General features: G+C 30.5%; 1 protein-coding gene across 1 annotated transcript; it reads left to right on the top strand.

The window, feature by feature from the left end:
• Positions 1-8,368: 8,368 nt before the first annotated feature.
• LOC135963294 (uncharacterized) lies at positions 8,369-16,081 on the top strand. The gene is made up of 5 exons (XM_065515085.1): positions 8,369-8,519; positions 8,585-8,905; positions 10,776-12,640; positions 12,714-12,930; positions 15,826-16,081. The coding sequence occupies exons 1-5, from the start codon at positions 8,481-8,483 to the stop codon at positions 15,988-15,990; spliced, it is 2,607 nt and encodes an 868-aa protein (XP_065371157.1). The 5' UTR covers positions 8,369-8,480; the 3' UTR covers positions 15,991-16,081.
• The last annotated feature ends 1,116 nt before the right edge of the window (positions 16,082-17,197 follow it).

Genomic DNA, 17,197 nt, shown 5'->3' with positions numbered 1-17,197 from the left:
TTGGTCTTGTTTATCACATATACCAAGATTTAGATTGGCATTGCTAAATAAATGGCAGTGAACTATCCATACCAGATAATGCGAACAAAATCTATGTATTATTCTGATCTGAACACTATTTTGTACCTAACTCGGATAGACTTTCAGCTAAAGGCTATTTCGCCTGCAGTGTAGTGAGAATATATGCCTCCGAATGCTGAAGAATGCAGGTATACTTAAATTAAATCCCGCGATCCTAAACCAAACCTCTGTTTACACAAATCCCCTTACGGACTTTGATAAGATGTTCAAAGTAATTAATTCCTCTAGACGGGTATGGTGCGGAGGTAATATTAATAATCGATATGACTTAAGAGTATACACCGATGGCACTAAGATGAACTTTGGAAAATTCTGTGACACAAATAGAAATTTCTGAAATACAAATGGAAACTTCTGAAATATTATTGGAATATTCTGAATTACACAATTAGAAATTTCTGAAATACAATTGGAAATGGCGTAGGTCTTCTGAGGCTCTGAACACTATTTTGTACATAACTCGGATGGATATTCAGCCAATGGTTATTTCACATGTGCAGTGAGAATATCCGCCACTGGATGCTTTAGAACCAGAGCATATGGTCATGCAGGGATACTAAAATGATTAATTTGGGTTAAAATGCTTAATATATGCTTCCATATAATGATGGAAGCAGTATCTGCCGCAATACCCTTGGAATCTTTAAATGCGACACTACCTTCAGAAGGTTGACACACAGGGTAAACAGATTCGTGATAGCAACCAAATTTGTTGCCAATCGAATGATTCTATATTAGTGACCAAATTTCACAGTTGTTGCTATAAAATTTTAGAAGGGGTAAGAAAAGTTTTGTTGCTTCAACCGAAATTCTTCTTTGTCAACTGATTTTCTGTTTATAGAACCGAAAAATTATATGTGTGAAACCGAATCATTCGATTGGCAACAAATTCGGTTGCTATCACGAATCTGTTTTCTCTGTGCAATAAATAGGTGTCGGGACATGGAAACATGTAAAACTGACAGAAAAAACTGCAAAACAATGTAAAGTGTTATCTAGTCACTGCGTGATTGGTAAGCATAAAAGCAAGCTGCTCTTCATTTATTGAAATACATGAAGATTTCTGAACATGCATTTACTGAATGATCTATTTGAGGCATCGGGTACCAGACCGTGTGATCCAATTCAATACTTGAATGCGACAGTTTGGAACTAGTACATCTTTTTACTGGTATCTGGATTTGATCTAAGAATCATATAGTTTTTACTTGAGTGCTTGTAGCGAGCCACCACATAAATTAACCAACTAGATTTCTCTTAATTTTTGTCCCCACAGTTCCGGCTGAAATCATCCAATAAAACATTGTTCTGTTGGACTGTAAATTAGAAAAATACGATATGAAAGATAGCGACATATAAATTAGCATAGTCTTTATATTCTATATCTCCGATTCTCGAGAAATTCGAGGTTAATGGTTACAAAAATCAGTGCAAAATTAAGAATTTTTATTTTATTGTTTTTTGATTATTTGGTTTTCAGCTACTAAATTTTTGTTATACTTTTCGTTTCAGAAGCCATAGTGCGATGTCCGTTCATGTAATTTTAATGGTATTACTGCAGTTATACGGAATCACATAACCCACATACACAGAGAAAACTGTTTCATAGTAGCAACCGAATATTCGCCAAACGAATGATTCTGCCTTAGTGACCGAATTTTACAGTTTCGGTTACAAAATTTTAGAAGGAGCAACAGAAGATTGGTTGCATTAACCGAAATTCTTCTTTATCAACTGATTTTCAGTTGATAGAAATGAAAATGTCTATGTGTTCAACCGAATCATTCGAATAAATTCGATTACTAATACGGATCTGTTTTCTCTGTGTGTGTATACATTAGGCCGGGTCGATTTGTATGGACGATCAAAAAAAAAATCGTATAGCAGAAACGCATTCTACGGAAAATTCTAAGAAAGTTTCCTCAAATAACCATAGGTCTAAAATCAAATCCTATCTTGCGCATTTCGTCTTTTATCCAATAAAAAAACTATTAAAAAAACATATTGAAATATCATTGGATAAAAGACGATATGCGCAAGATAGGATTTGATTTTAGACCTATGGTTTCTTGGGGAAATTTTCTTTAGAATGCGTTAGAATTTTCCGTAGAATCCGGCCTAGTATACCTATATACACGCATTATTGGATCAACTTTTCCATCTCCGTTCGGTAGTAGAAGAATTCAAATTTCGAATTTTCCATCATCTTTCATATTATGTGATCATACAACGTAGAGTTAAAATCTTTATTCTTCAAAATCCAATAAAAATTAAGAACTTAAATGTGTAATTATTTGTTCTGAATGTTCGTTTTTATGACTTTGCTAAATTTGCTGCAGTAAGTACTAGAGACATGGAGCGTTAAAAACTGACTCCATCAACCACTACTCATATGAACATACAACTAGACTGCTTGATTATGGGATAGATAATTATTGTTTTACTACGTATGGAAATCACATGCACGCAGTAGGTGCTACAGTTGTGAATGCCTCCTGCTGCTATAAAAATATTGATATTGAGTATTTAATGTTTATTTGACATGAAATATATAACTACCAACATTTATTTCATAAAAAAACATATTTTTACTATTTAAATGCTAATAAAATTTTACTATTGAATGAAAAGAAATGCGAAACTATTATTAATTACGAATATTGAAGATTAATTTATGATTTTAATAAATTGTTTTATTTTGATACATTTATGAAGGAAATCATTTTCCTTTTACTACAGCATTATATTTGAGTACTTTGTTAAGAATTATTTTTCAGTAAAAAATTTTGTGTACTTTAAATACATAGCTTGCAGTATATTCAATTTAGTTCCAAAATAAATACTTATGTACATACATATCATAGATGGGGGTAGTGCACTAATTTTGCAGTTTCCACTAATACTTAGTGATAGTGCAAAATTAGTGCAATCATTTTGTTCATATTTAGTGCTGAGTTGAAAATTAGCAGCCTCACTAAGCATTAGTGATAGTGAGTTAAACAATTTTGCACTCAAAATTAAATTAGTTGATTTAAAAAAATGCAATCATCAGTTTATTGCAACTTTTTTGTATGCACTAATTTGAGTGCAACTTCAAATTGTGCACTAAATTTTTAAATTCAAAATGGTTTAAGTTTATTTCTGTACACTAATTTAAAACTTAAGACTAATATTTCTTTAAAAATAACAAAAAATATTTAAAATTTTTATTTTTCGAATTTGGATTCAACAATTTCATGACTACTCATTTTTGGAAATTTAGTTATAGTATGTTTAATGCAGCTTTTTTTGATTGCAGGTTAAAATTTTGCACTAATTAATTGTAGTGCAGATTTTTGCACTAAATCTTCGTTTAGTGATAGTTAAAAAATTATCACTATCACTATTTTGTTTAGTGCTAGTTAAGAAATAAGCATTATCACTAAAGCTGATAAAAAATAGTGCAAACTAATTTTTTTGCAATTTTAGTGAGTGATAGTGCAATGCTGATTTCAATCAACATTTAGTGCACTACCCCCAACTATGATACATATGAAGAGCCGCAGAACAAAAGGTACTTTTTCGTTTTTTTTACAAATTGAATTTTTGTTGTTTTTATAATATTTGGCTTGAAATCTTCTAGAAAAAATAAATTTCCCAAAATTTTTATATTTTCAAAAAAGTACCTTTTGTTTTGCGGCTCCTCATATATGTTGTACTAACTTATAAGTATAAGTTAAATTATGAAAGAATTTTATACATATTTATATTTACAAAGTAAATAGGATCTTAAATAAAAGGATCTTAATTCTTTCCTTAAGAAGGTCGGCCAGATATCATTTTGTATGCTTTTTCAGTGGAAAAGTTTCGATCCAGTCTATTTTTACTTAAACTACTAACAATGATAGGAAACTATTTTTATAAAAAGTTAGAAGACTCTTACCATAACAGTTGCTTAGATTTTCGAAAATAACTACTTACTCTACGTACATAACTACAATGCTAATAAAATAACTCACGCAATGTTTTGAGAATCTCACTATTATAGTTCTCCAGATATTCGATAATAAATGTTTACTTTGTATGAAAGGGCACACGTCCCTTTCTTCGATATACTTATAATAGGTCACTGGCATCAACATAATTTACAAACATTCTCAAAAATACAGTTCACTTGATATTCGATAATAACTACATACATTAGGCTGGGTTGATTTGTATGGACGAAAGTAAAAAAATCGTATAGCAGAAACGCAATCTACGGAAAATTCTAAAAAAGTATGGTATGGGATACCCATCCTCCAGATATTTAATTATAACTATATTCTTTATATGAAAGAGATCATTCTCACTAAGCCGATATCGCCCAATTTTAGCCAAACATCGCAAAAAATCTAGGAAAGTGATTCAGACGAAGCTTAAAGACTCTCGAAATTAAAATTCTATTATAAAATAATGGACACTCATTCTTCCGATCACTTCCATTTTTAGCTAAACTTCGTATAGTAGTAAGGAATATATCCGTAATAATCTTAAACGACCTCCAAATATTCGAAAATAACTAACCCAATCTGGCACATTTTCAGCAAATTTCATCAAAGTTTTACGGATGTCTCTAATACAGTTCACCAGCTATTTAATAATATATATTTACTTCGTTAGCGGAATTGTTAGTATAAAATAAAAATAAAGCAGTAAACAGCAATTGACAACAATTTATGTTCTTTTTGATAAAGCACGACTTTGTGTCTAAGGTCTTCATGGAAAAGACCTTAACTTTCTTTTGAGGAAAATTTTTAACCTCTCTAACTCAGAGATTTCTCCACCGATCTTGTTGAAAAATTGTGTCTGAATTACTATCCAATAGAACTAAACTTGGTGCAAATTTCATCCCGATCGAAAGACATCGATTTCGAAAGTTGGTTCACTTGACATGAAATGTATATGTACTATGTATGTATATTTAAAGGAGTAACGTTACTGACTGACTGATTCATCACCGCACAGGCCAAACTGCAGATGCTAGAAGCATGAAATTTTAACAGTTTTTCCCCTTCCCAAATAGATAAAGAAAGAATTATTAGAAATTCGAATGTTTAGGGGGTAAAAAAAGTTTATATCTTACTAGCTGGTCGTCCCGGATTCGCTCGGTAGCAATTAATAAATGTTTACTTTGTATAGGAGGTACCACGCCCATTGTACCTATATAGGTCAATTGTAAATCTAAACCATCCAGGGACCCACTCAAATACACACACAAAATTTCATCGAAATCGGTCCAGCCGTTAAGGAGGAGTTCAGTTACTAACACACGTACAGAAGAATTATATATATATACTAGTTGTCCCGGCAAACGTTGTTCTGCCATAGCTCACACAAAGTTTGAAGACTCCCACTATAACAGTACTCCAGATATGCAATAATAAATTTGTACTTTGTATGGGAGGTGCCATGCCCACTGTACCTATAGAGGTCAAATGTGAATCTATATTATCTATACCTATAGAGGTCAATTGTAAACCATTCGGGGACCCACTCAAACACACACAACAAATTTCATCGAAATCGACCCAGCCGTTAAGAGGAGTTCAGTTACTAACACACGTACAGAAGAATTATATATATAAAGAATATCTTATAAACTAACACAGATACCAAAAAACATAATAACGCATATTACTCTTTTAAACCAATTAGCATAGAAAAAAATTATAAGTAGCATTCTTTACTTATCCAAAAATAAAAAAATATGAATTTGGTACTTTTTGGAAATTCGAACCATTAAGGGATAAAAATTGTATTTATTTTTGGTACTTTTTCATAAACTATAGTTTTCTATAAATTCACATAGACTTATGAATATTTTATTATGAGCTCCCACCACAATACAGAAAATTTAGTTTAATAAAATTTTTCCATCGCGATGGCGACAAAAAAAAAGTACAAAAAGGACGTAAAAACGGAAAAATACATTTTATTTGGAACTATTAAGCCTTTTTTGATAAAATGTTTAACATTGGTTTCATACAAAAATTAACTAACATAATGTTATCTAGAACTTGAGTGCCAAGGTATATGTATATTGGGCCAAATCCGGGTAAACAGTTAGGTACTTTTTTTAAACATATTTTTTTTCCTGAGCACATTAACACAGATTTGAATCGTTTGAGACATGTATCTAGCACAAACTTTTTTGGCAAAATGAAGTACATAATTTTAAATGTAGGTGATAAATCAAGGGAGAAACTTTATGCTACCTTTTCTTTATTTGAAGAGTACTTTTTGTAATTTCTTCAACAATGAACCTAGAAACATGAAATAAAGCTTATATGGATCTGAGAGAGTGGGAATCCACAAGTGGGTGTTTATGGTACAGTTTCAAAAGACTTTGTCCTTGAAGATATTGTCATAATGTCCTAATATATTTTGATAGTTTAAACAAATTTTTGTTGTGTTTCAAACAAAAAATGTCTAAACTAATAACACTATTTGAATTATATTTATTGTTTTGACATAAAATAATACTTTTTTTTTTTGTTTAAAACACAACAACAACTATTATAATATATTAGGACATTATGACAATATGACTAATAGCAGACCATGTGAATACCCCATATACATATGTGATTATTTTGAGAAGTTTAGCTGTTTGATTTTTTTTTTAATTTCCGCTCTATGTGTATTTCTCTATGGTAGAACTATGTATTTCTTACACTAATAGTGCACTTACACTTGTAATTTTCAAACTAGTTTATGATCATAAGCTACTTTCATAAACTATACCGTTTACCATAGGGTAACATAGAGACGAGACGTAATTGTCAAAAACCTAAGTCTATTGTCAAAAACCTAAGTCTATTGTCAAAAACCTATCACTTGCAACAACAAAATACATGCTATACAATGTATTTTGTTGTTGTATCAGACATATGATTTGTTATAATTTTGTTTGACAAATTGGAGTGTCTCGTCTCTATGTATAATTCTCTATGCCATTTACATCAGCATTTTAGACAGTTAAGTGGTTTATTTTTGACAAGTCATAAAACAGCTGGCTTCAATATAAATAAATTTAATAAAATTATTGACGTTGTTGCGAAAAAACGTTGCTGCACGGACATATATGTATGTGTACATATAACATACCTTTAATTTTCGTTGTCCATATTATATAAAAAACACTTTTTAATCATTTTTTTAAACTTTCTTACAGTTTAGATATTTTTTTAAAAGAAAACTGCTTTTTTATTTTTGAGCAAATGTTACCAGCGTTGCTAGAAAAATTTTGAAAAACAGAGTTGCATTAACAAAAACTCCTTGTTTGTAACTAGTTTATCTCAAAAGCTAGTTACAAACCTGTTTTTGTTTTGTTTGGATAAACAAGTTTCTCAAACTAGTTTATCACAATAAACAACTTAACAAGTTTATGGCGTATGTGTAAATGCACTATAAAAGATATGGTAAAAAGTCGACTATTTAAAAATTTAAAGGGTAGAAGCAAGGCGAATTTAACAAGGGGACAGCAGTGGTGAATTGAATAAATACAGGTGAATTCATTTATTTTTTATATATGGAGTTTGACATAATGGCATTCCGGTGAATATTTTTTATATATGTATTTTGACATTATCGCGTGCTAATTCTGTAATCAGCTGTGCTCCCGTTATTAAGGTTCGAAAAGTCGACTTTTTATAACTCTAAAAAAGACGAAAGGTGACAAAGTAGACTTTTTGTTTCAACTATAGACCCTATCCTGTTGGCGAATCGTTCGTTTAGAAATGGGTAAATTACTTTTGAGATATGATTTGTACTGGGATGTACAATTATTTAATATTAAATATTAAAAAAAAAAATTTTAAATTTTAAATTTTTTTTTTAATTTAAAAAATTAAAAAAAAAATGTAATAAAAACAATTCGAAAATTTTTTTTAAAAAAAATGAAATAAACAACTTTGGAAAAAATAATAAATTTTGTTTACCTAAAAATATTTAAAATTTTTATTTTTAAGTATGTATAATTTGGTGAAGGGTATATAAGAGTCGTCACAGCCGAATATAGCTCTCTTACTTGTTTTAATTTTATTCGTAATATGAAATTTATATAAAATGCAAAAATACTATCGACCCTGCCATAGGTTCATTCAAATAAAAATACATTTTTTAAATTTTGAAAAATAATCCCTTTATATTTGAATTCAACTGTTGGTGAATTGTTTAAAAATAAAAACCGGTTACTTGATATGTGACTCGCTTCAATCACAACACTCTTGCCACCAAAAACAGCTGTAAACAGTAAACAAACGAAACTGTTCAATTGTGAGCAACGTCAATTTATATTTTTTGGTCAAACTGTTGAACTATTTTTAACAATAAATAAAACAAATGTAACTGATATTAATTAAAATTTCATTACCAAGATGAATATAAATTGTGAAACTATTTTGGATTTTTACATGGTAAGTTGATTTAGTAAATGGCTTCAAGATGTATTCATACGAATGCGTTTGTTTGTTGATTGCAGCACAAAAACAAAAAAATATTGTGTCAAATTAAAGTGTCGCCCACCAAAAGCCGAAAATTCAAAAACACTTGTAGATGTTTGACACAAGAACAATGGAACACATTCGATAAAGAACTGGAGAAACTCATTAACACAACTGACGATTGGAATGATGAGAAGTGCTTTAAATTTAATATAAAATCTTACATTGAGGTTAAGGTACAGAAATCAAAATTATCATTAAAACATTTTTACAAATGTTTAGGTGCAATTGATGAGTGTGATGGGGAGGTTATTGAAGCCGATTATGTTTTGGAGTGTCTCTTGAATTTTCAACTGGAAGTAAGTATTATAAGACTATTATTATGTACAGCATTTATATTGTAAAAGTAAGAAAGGAATTTTAAACCCATTCTATCTCTAAGAATAAGTTCCATCCATATGTTTAAAATTAATATTTTCTTGTTAAGTGTATTATTTATTGAAAATTTTACTTTTGTAAAAATTCTATAAATAATTGTGTAATTTGTTGTAGTTCTAAAGAAATCATTTACTGGTGTTAAAGTATGTTCTCCATTTGTGGAGCTCCTGTTTGATTGTATATTTATTGTAAAACTTCTAAAATTGTCTTGATCTATTAATAGATTTAAAAACTCCTTAATTAAAGCATTCTAAATGTTTATTTCATTTAGTTTAGATAAAAGCTCCAAAATGTTTTTTGGAATTATTTTTAAAATTTATATTGAAATCCAATTAAAAACAATTTTCCTAGAGATTTATACGGATTCTTACAACGATTTACTGGAAATCGTATTGTATTGCATATAATATATTTTATAAGTAATAGGTTTATTTACTTCTAACAAAGCAAATTTTGTATCATTGTAAAAATATGACTCATTGACCGTGCACCAAATGCTTAAAAAATAAATTTATTTATCGAGATTCAGTAACCTAACCTTTTAGACTAAAAGTAGTGCTGGATCGCCCTTTTTTAAATTTTCAATGAAATATGGAATTCCCATTTTTAACATAAAATGGGATATTTTTCGAAATAGAAAATTTGGCTGGATTTTTAAAAATACTAAATAAATGCGTTTCAAATATTAAAATATAAGTGTATAAGACTACCAAACTAAGCCCCTTCGAAACCCGATCGAAATTGTAACATCTGAATCCGTTTGGATTTGAATTGAAGCTCGTTTTGAATCACAATAATTCCGATTTTCATCATTCTAGATAGATTTGTATTTTTTAACAAGAATATATGGTGTAAGATCAAGTCAGAACTTACACCAGTTATGTTAAAGTTATCTTATGGAGATAAATTAATAAGCTGCACTTTAAAAGATTTCGTATGATAAAAAATTCTTCGAATAGTGTGATATTCTGCCATAGCTTCATATGCAAAAGATGTAGCGTGCTATATTCTTGTAAGCAAATTATATTATTGTATGCCGAACGTTCTAAACACCCAATTGAGGTCTCTACCCCGAAACAATTGAAAAAATTCATCAAAATAGCTATTTTGATGATATCGACGAATCTTATTTTTTAGGAAGGGATAACAAAATATGAGAAACTTGGACTAGGTGTATAGAGCTCAAAGCAGACTACATTGACAAATAAAATGATATTCAATAGCGGTATTCACTGTTAAGTGCGAATGGTCTAGCATCATTGCAAATGCAAAATTTTACCGTAATCCAATAACAAAATACACACAAAAACATTTACAATTTGAATTTGCAATGATGCAATACCATTCGCACTTAATACTGAACTCCGCTAATCTAAAATCTAGTGTTGCATTCAAAAAGTCTCATACAACTGATCTGTGTAAAATTTTGGTACATATGTATGTTCTTTCAGGACACCCAATTGAGGTCTCTACCCCCGAAACGATTGAAAAAATTCAAATTATCAAATTATTCCTCCTATTCGCAATGTTTCATCAGAAACAATTGCATCTACTACTGAACAGAATTCGTTTTAAATTGTTGGGGCTGATAGACATTTCCTTTTTGTACACGAAGCGACCTTTCATGTATTTTTTCGATATTTCTTGGAAGTGGTACTGTTTTTTATGTTACTTCGTTTTCTATTTTGTGAAAAAAAATAAAATGTTATTCCTAGAATATAAAAATTCCTTTTGTAACTATTGCTAAATCTATCTATAAATTTTAATTTTGTTGTCTATGTTTTTTTTTAGGTTCCATTTAGTACATTCCTCGAGTCACAAGAATATGAACCACAAACAGAAACTTCACCAGATAAATTATGCAGCCCATTATCCTACGAACCGTATACGCCATCTAAGAAAAAATATCAAGCGGAGAGTATCGACACTATTAAAACTCCTGGAATAGATTATCTTGAATATGACGAGGACACATATTCGCCAAAACCCATATTTCAAGTAGTCGATAGTGACCCTCTATTAACAGAAAAAATACCTAGATATACACCAGCACCGATTAGGGACACGCGCAGTTCAATTAAAAAATCCACACAGCGAGATCTGCCCTGCAGTAGTTCAAAGGAAAGTAAAATATCCTCTAAGCTAGATCTTTTAGGTGAAGTTATTGTTGAAACTGAAGATGAAATTGATTCTCCGGAAAAAACTAAATCCTTGCGATCCAAATTGAATAAGAAGAAATCGAAAAAAAGGGAAATTGAATACATACCGAAAAGTCAAGAATATGCTGTAGTCGATGTGCCTGTTTATATTCCAACTCCTATAGAGGAGACCACTCACCGAAAAGTTAATAAAACAGATCACGACATCAGGAAACATAAAAAACGATCCATGACAATAGATGAATATCCAAGACTATTATTACTTGACGAAAATTCAAGGGAAAAAAATATAACCGTAAAAGAACACATTAGTGGCAAGGATAAACATAGCCGTTATGACAACAGAAAGATTAAAAGTCGTTCTTATACTATTGATGAAATCCCATCAGGATTTTCCATCAATATGGAAAAACCAAAATCAAAGAACTTGCCAGAGGAGAGCAGAGAAAAGCAATGTAAAAAATTTGAATCCATAGAGAAGAGTACGTCTCACAAATCAAAGGACAAGAAAAGTGATTTAAACGTAAATATTTCTTCAACAAAAGAAAAACACAAACTGTCAGAAAAGAAACCTGAAGTAATAATAAGAGCTTCTTCATCGAGTGAAGATGAATTTTTGGCTGTGGTTGCAAAATCTAAAAAGTCTTCAATAAGGAAATCAAAAGCGAGTGATGATGATTTCGAAGACGGAAATAAAATTGATAAAAATACAAAACTATCACAATCAAATGACAATGCAAATAATTTAAATATATCTATTTCATCTGCCACCGAATCGGCCACAGATACATCCCTACAAAAACTAAAAAGAGGAAGAAAACAAAAAGAAAGCGGCACTGATGACAACAAATCCTTAAGACGTTCTGAACGATCTCCCAGCAAACCAGTTAGATTCATAGAGGAACAACATGACCTGTTACGAAGTAAAAAGCCGATAAAAACCAAAACTTCACCCAAAAACAAAGAACTTTTCGGCACAGACGACGATGAATACGAGGAGCTTTTTGATAACAATAACGGTACAAACATTAAAAACGACAAGAAATTAAAATCATCAGTATTCGAAACCCCTGTAAGTAAGAAATCCACTAAGAGTGCATCATCATCATCATCGTCATCCTCATCAACGAAAAAGAAACGCAAAAGAGATAAAAGTAGTGAATGTGAACAGGAAAAACGTGACATGAATACCTGGTTGTCCAAGAAAAAAACATCATCATCAGATAAAGATTCAAAACAGGCATCAACATCAAAATCATCATCATCATCTAAATGTCGACCCCTAAAAATGTCAAAAAAAGAAAAATCAAAAAATACTGAAGTTGACACAGAGAGTCGTCCGAAATCTGAGACGCACCCGCCTTCTTTTGAATTGCCATCAAAGGAAGAAATGGAATTGATGCGAAATAAAACAAAATTAACGCAAAAAGAAAATGCAATAATCAGAGCAGAATTAGATAAAATGCGTACTTCACCGCCCAAAGAAGTAGAAATTTTGTAATTATTATCACATTTTTTTTTTCACATATTAAGTTATTGTTTACAATCCATCCATTTGTCTACATCTCAGGTCTCTGCAAAGTGTCCCCGTGGAGGACATATTGAACACGTTTTCAAAATACAAATCAGAACTAGATGAAATCTATGAGAATAATTGCAAGAGAGATTATATCAAAGGACATGACGGCATAAATCATTGTTTTGTGATAAGATTACTGCAACCAAATATCCAGATGAAAATGTTGGAAATGCTAACAGATGTTTATAGTAACACGAAGAGCACAACCGTAAGTAAAGTAAAAGTTTATATCAACAAGTATTTTTTTTAAAATTAGTTTCTAAATTGTTTTTATTCCTTTACCTTGAGTGGTAAGGGTATTAATATGTTTGTCATTCCGTCTGTAATTTTCACATTTATCATTTGCGACCCCATAAATCATATCAGAAGTTCTGATACAAATATTAATGCCCCTACTGCAAGAAAATGATAGGTACATAAGTAGTGTTCGCGTACTTGATAATTTTTAATAATTTGTACAAATTATCACTGGAAATTACGGGATTCTGTTCGTTTACTTTTAACATCTTGTAACGAGAGAGCAAGAGAGTGTTGAAAGTAACAGTTCGTAGATAGAGAACATGATATTTTTTACTGGACATTTTTTGTCCAGTAAAAAATATCAACATAAAAGATATGTTTAAAACGTATGGTTGTAAATGTAAACAAAACTAAAAAGTTGAAAATTAATACAATTTACAAGTTTGCTAAGAAAAGATGTAAAATAATACAAAACAAACGTTTTGAATTGATTTATAATAAAATACAACTTATTTTTACAAATTGTTGTTCGCGTACTTTTTTTTTTGTAATTTTTCAGATTGAGAGTAATTTATTTTTACTCTCTAAAATAAAGTTACTGGATATTTTTTTACGCGAAAGTATGCGACACACCTATACACACGCCATCTTTGCAAATTGTTTCCAAACCCGTATTGTAATTTTTGTTCCACAAAAAAGTGTCAATAGTCGACATGCGTTACTCGTAATTTTGTGTATAGTGTTGTTAAATTGCTTAAAGATATACTTGGAGCGGTTGTCCGTCCAAATTATGGATGGAGAACCGAGTTCAAATAATTCATTCCGAAAGAAGCAAATAATATCGCGGGAATAGAATTCATCAAAGGTATTACATAAAATATGACTTGGGACTTCGGAAACACAAGCAAAAAACAAAGCACTCCTTCTTCAGTACTCAAGTAAAGCCGTTTACCAATTGTTCCTAGTGTGCTTCTGCGATGGTATGGTGGGGAGATCCATATGATGGGGTAACAATGTTAAATTTTTGCGAAAACGGAGTAAAAACATAACCAATTCTTTTGGAGAATGTTAAGAATTAAAAACTGCTTTACTTAAGACAATTCAAAACAAATATTTTGTTTTATATTATTTGATGATGTTTGATCTTGCAAAACACTTGTAAGACTAAACACGTCAAACAAATTTGTGCTTAAAAAATTGGTTACGCTTTTTTGAGTAAATATTTGCCATGTGTGACCGTACCTTAAGCAACACATTGTTAAAAAATTAACCATGAACTTTTCAGCAGGACTCTACCCCAGCATATAATGCAAAAACAACACATAGATAAACAAAATTGCCCAATTTTATTTCTACTAATGATTGGCCTTCTTTTAGTCCAGTTCTGAATCATTAGATTATAAATTGTGGTCTGTTATATACAGTGGTGGCCACCAATTTAAGACAAATACTTGAATTTTTTTCGTCAACTGATTTTTAAGAGCGATAGAGCCAAAATAAAAGGACCTCTAAGGGTATGAAATTTATTATTAATGTTTCTAGTTTCTGGAAAATGTTTGGAAAAATCGGTAAAATACGTTGACCCACCTCAGCGAACATCCGCTGTTAATAACATGATATGACCGAAACTAATGGAACTAAAAATACGAAATTTGGTCCGAATATTTTATAATAATAAAAATATAATGATATAAATGTGAGAAAATATGTTCATTTAAAAAAAAAAAATTTGGTCAAGTTGTAGAAAAATTGTATGTGTTCATGGTGAATATGTATGAATTGACACAGTCGAATAAAACACACTTGTGTGTTAAAACAGTCCTCATGCATACATATTTGTGGAAATATTTGAAAAAATAATTGTCAATTACATGGAATTTAGCAAACAATTTTTGTCTTAAATTCCTGGCCACCACTGTAGATGTCTGTGAAGATAAATTTGTATTTAAAAGCACAGACAAAAACCAGATGTGTGTGAAGATAAATAAGTATTTAACTAGCACAGACGAAAACTAAATTTTGTTAACATTGCTCATGGAATACAAGATTTGCTTCGGCCTTTAAAAGCCGTCTAGGCGCGGATCCATAGGGGGTGAAATAGGAAATTCCCCCCCCCCCAAAAAAAAAAAAACCGAAAAGTTTTCATATAAAAAAAGGAATAAAAAGAAAAATGTAGAACAAATTTTAATTCCCCCCCAAATGGTTGACCTGGATCCGCGCATGGCCTAGTCCTAGGTGTTTTTGTTCTTCCTGTGTTGCAATTATATACGATTTTTGTAATCTCGGTATTTTCATTTAGAATTGTATTTTTGTTTTTCCAATGTTATTGTATTACATAATTTATGGAAGAGTCGTAATTTTTAATTTTTTAATGTTGTAGTGTAGTTGGATGGATTCAAATTTTAAAATAAAACCTAAAAAAAGTTGTTGTTGTTGTTTGGCCGAGTGTACTCGGGTCATTCACGTATAATAGATTATCTTTCGGCTGTTGAGGGAGTGAAACCTAAAAAAAGTGCTCTCAATCGGTTGTAATTCGTTCGATATTGAATGATGCAATTAAAAATTTAAACATTTCGATCAGTTTAACTCGTGAAGATTTCATCCGACAGACCGACACTTTTAAATTGACTGACTACCTACATTAGTATCAAATGAAACATGTGAAAATTACAAACGGAAATGTATCATTGCGTTGATCATATTCAACGTGATGATGATGCAAAATAACTGATGCGTATTTGTAACACCGACAAAAGAAAGGCCATTCTGGTTCAACTTCTTCAGTGATGAATTTCAGAACATCTGACTTAATAATTGATTTTATGGATTAACTACAATTTATTTTCTTCCCATTTTTCTACAGCAAGCAACCTTATATGCCAATGCCCTTCTCCCCGAGTGGGTAATACGTGTGTATATGGAAAAATTTAATTTTTCGCGCCAGCAGGCAATTAATCAAATCAAAGCACAAGAAGCATTTCAACTGCATATGGAAGAACAAAGTGATAACTCTTTTATGTTCGATTAAATAAAATGTGATGTAAATTTTAAAAATTACACGCAAATTATATTGGTTTTAAATTCAAATAATAAATATTAAAGCTGTGCTTTGTCTAAAACTTTGTTTATATATTTTAATATTGATAATAGATTATCTTTTCGGAAAATTTTAAACTAAAAGTTTATATGAAATTTAGGTGAAAATAACATGCTTACTAAGCTTGTATGTATTAAGAAGTTGAAATATATTGTGATATGATGGGTATAGTAGCAAATACTGTGATCTCTACTTTTTTTAGTTTCTGTAATAACCCAGCAAAAATTTTGTGAATTTTTGTAATGACAATAATGACATTTTATTGTAAGGAGTGGTGGTTACCCAGCACATTATTTTATTTACTAGAATAAGTACTTATTTTTATACAGGCTGGTAATGAACTTTTGCATTTAGCACAGCTATCTAGTGTGTTTGACTGGAAAACGGGAGGTTAGTGGTTTGCCACTTGTCAAAGCCATTAATTTTTTTGTTCATATCAAACTCATTTATATGTTGATGTTAAAACTATTGTTAACTTCCAATAAAATAACTCGTACATGGAGCAGTGAGTTAGCAGCTCGACTATCAAACACAAGCAAAAAATGTGACTGTTCGATTCCCACACAAGGCAATATTTGTTGTGTTTTTTTTAGCTACATATTCTTGTTGTGAATTTACTACTTATTTCTTTAAAAATCTCGAACAACGGTAAGTAGTGTTTCAGTCAAATAATAAGTAGTTATCGCTTTGCTCCAATTATACTTGCTGGCTTACTAGGTAAGTAAAGTTTTTGCTGGGAAATAACTAAAACCTGTATATCGAAAGATTGTGTTTGTTACTCATTATTTTAGAATTATCTGAAGATATGAATCAAGTTTAAACCAATAAAAAATATAGACACGTTTTTACATGTTCCAACTTTGAATGCGTGTAATTTTTTATAAAAAAAATAAACCTAAATATCTCTAATAGATCTCAAGGAAAAATGCAACGCTATGTTATGTGACCTTCAACTGGTATGATTTCTCTTATAACGGAATCTAATTTTCCCCATCTGCTATTTATAAATTCTTTGTGGTCATTCATATTCAATTATTGTATGACATTTTGCCCAATATTTTTGTACGTAAGGATAATTATAAATTTTTTAGTAAAATCAATGGTAAATTTTTGAATATAATAATATTCGAATATCGAT

This window comes from Calliphora vicina, chromosome 1 (assembly GCF_958450345.1).
Source record: "Calliphora vicina chromosome 1, idCalVici1.1, whole genome shotgun sequence".
NCBI classification, from domain to species: domain Eukaryota; kingdom Metazoa; phylum Arthropoda; class Insecta; order Diptera; family Calliphoridae; genus Calliphora; species Calliphora vicina.
Note: the sequence above shows the minus strand (reverse complement) of the source record. Positions and strands in the feature narration are given on the sequence as shown.

Coding starts and splice junctions, on each gene's coding strand:
- LOC135963294 (XM_065515085.1), top strand. CDS start 8,481: ATGAATATAAATTGTGAAACTATTTTGGATTTTTACATG. Junction 8,520..8,584: donor CTATTTTGGATTTTTACATG/GTAAGTTGATTT, acceptor TGTTGATTGCAG/CACAAAAACAAAAAAATATT. Junction 12,641..12,713: donor CCCAAAGAAGTAGAAATTTT/GTAATTATTATC, acceptor TCTACATCTCAG/GTCTCTGCAAAGTGTCCCCG.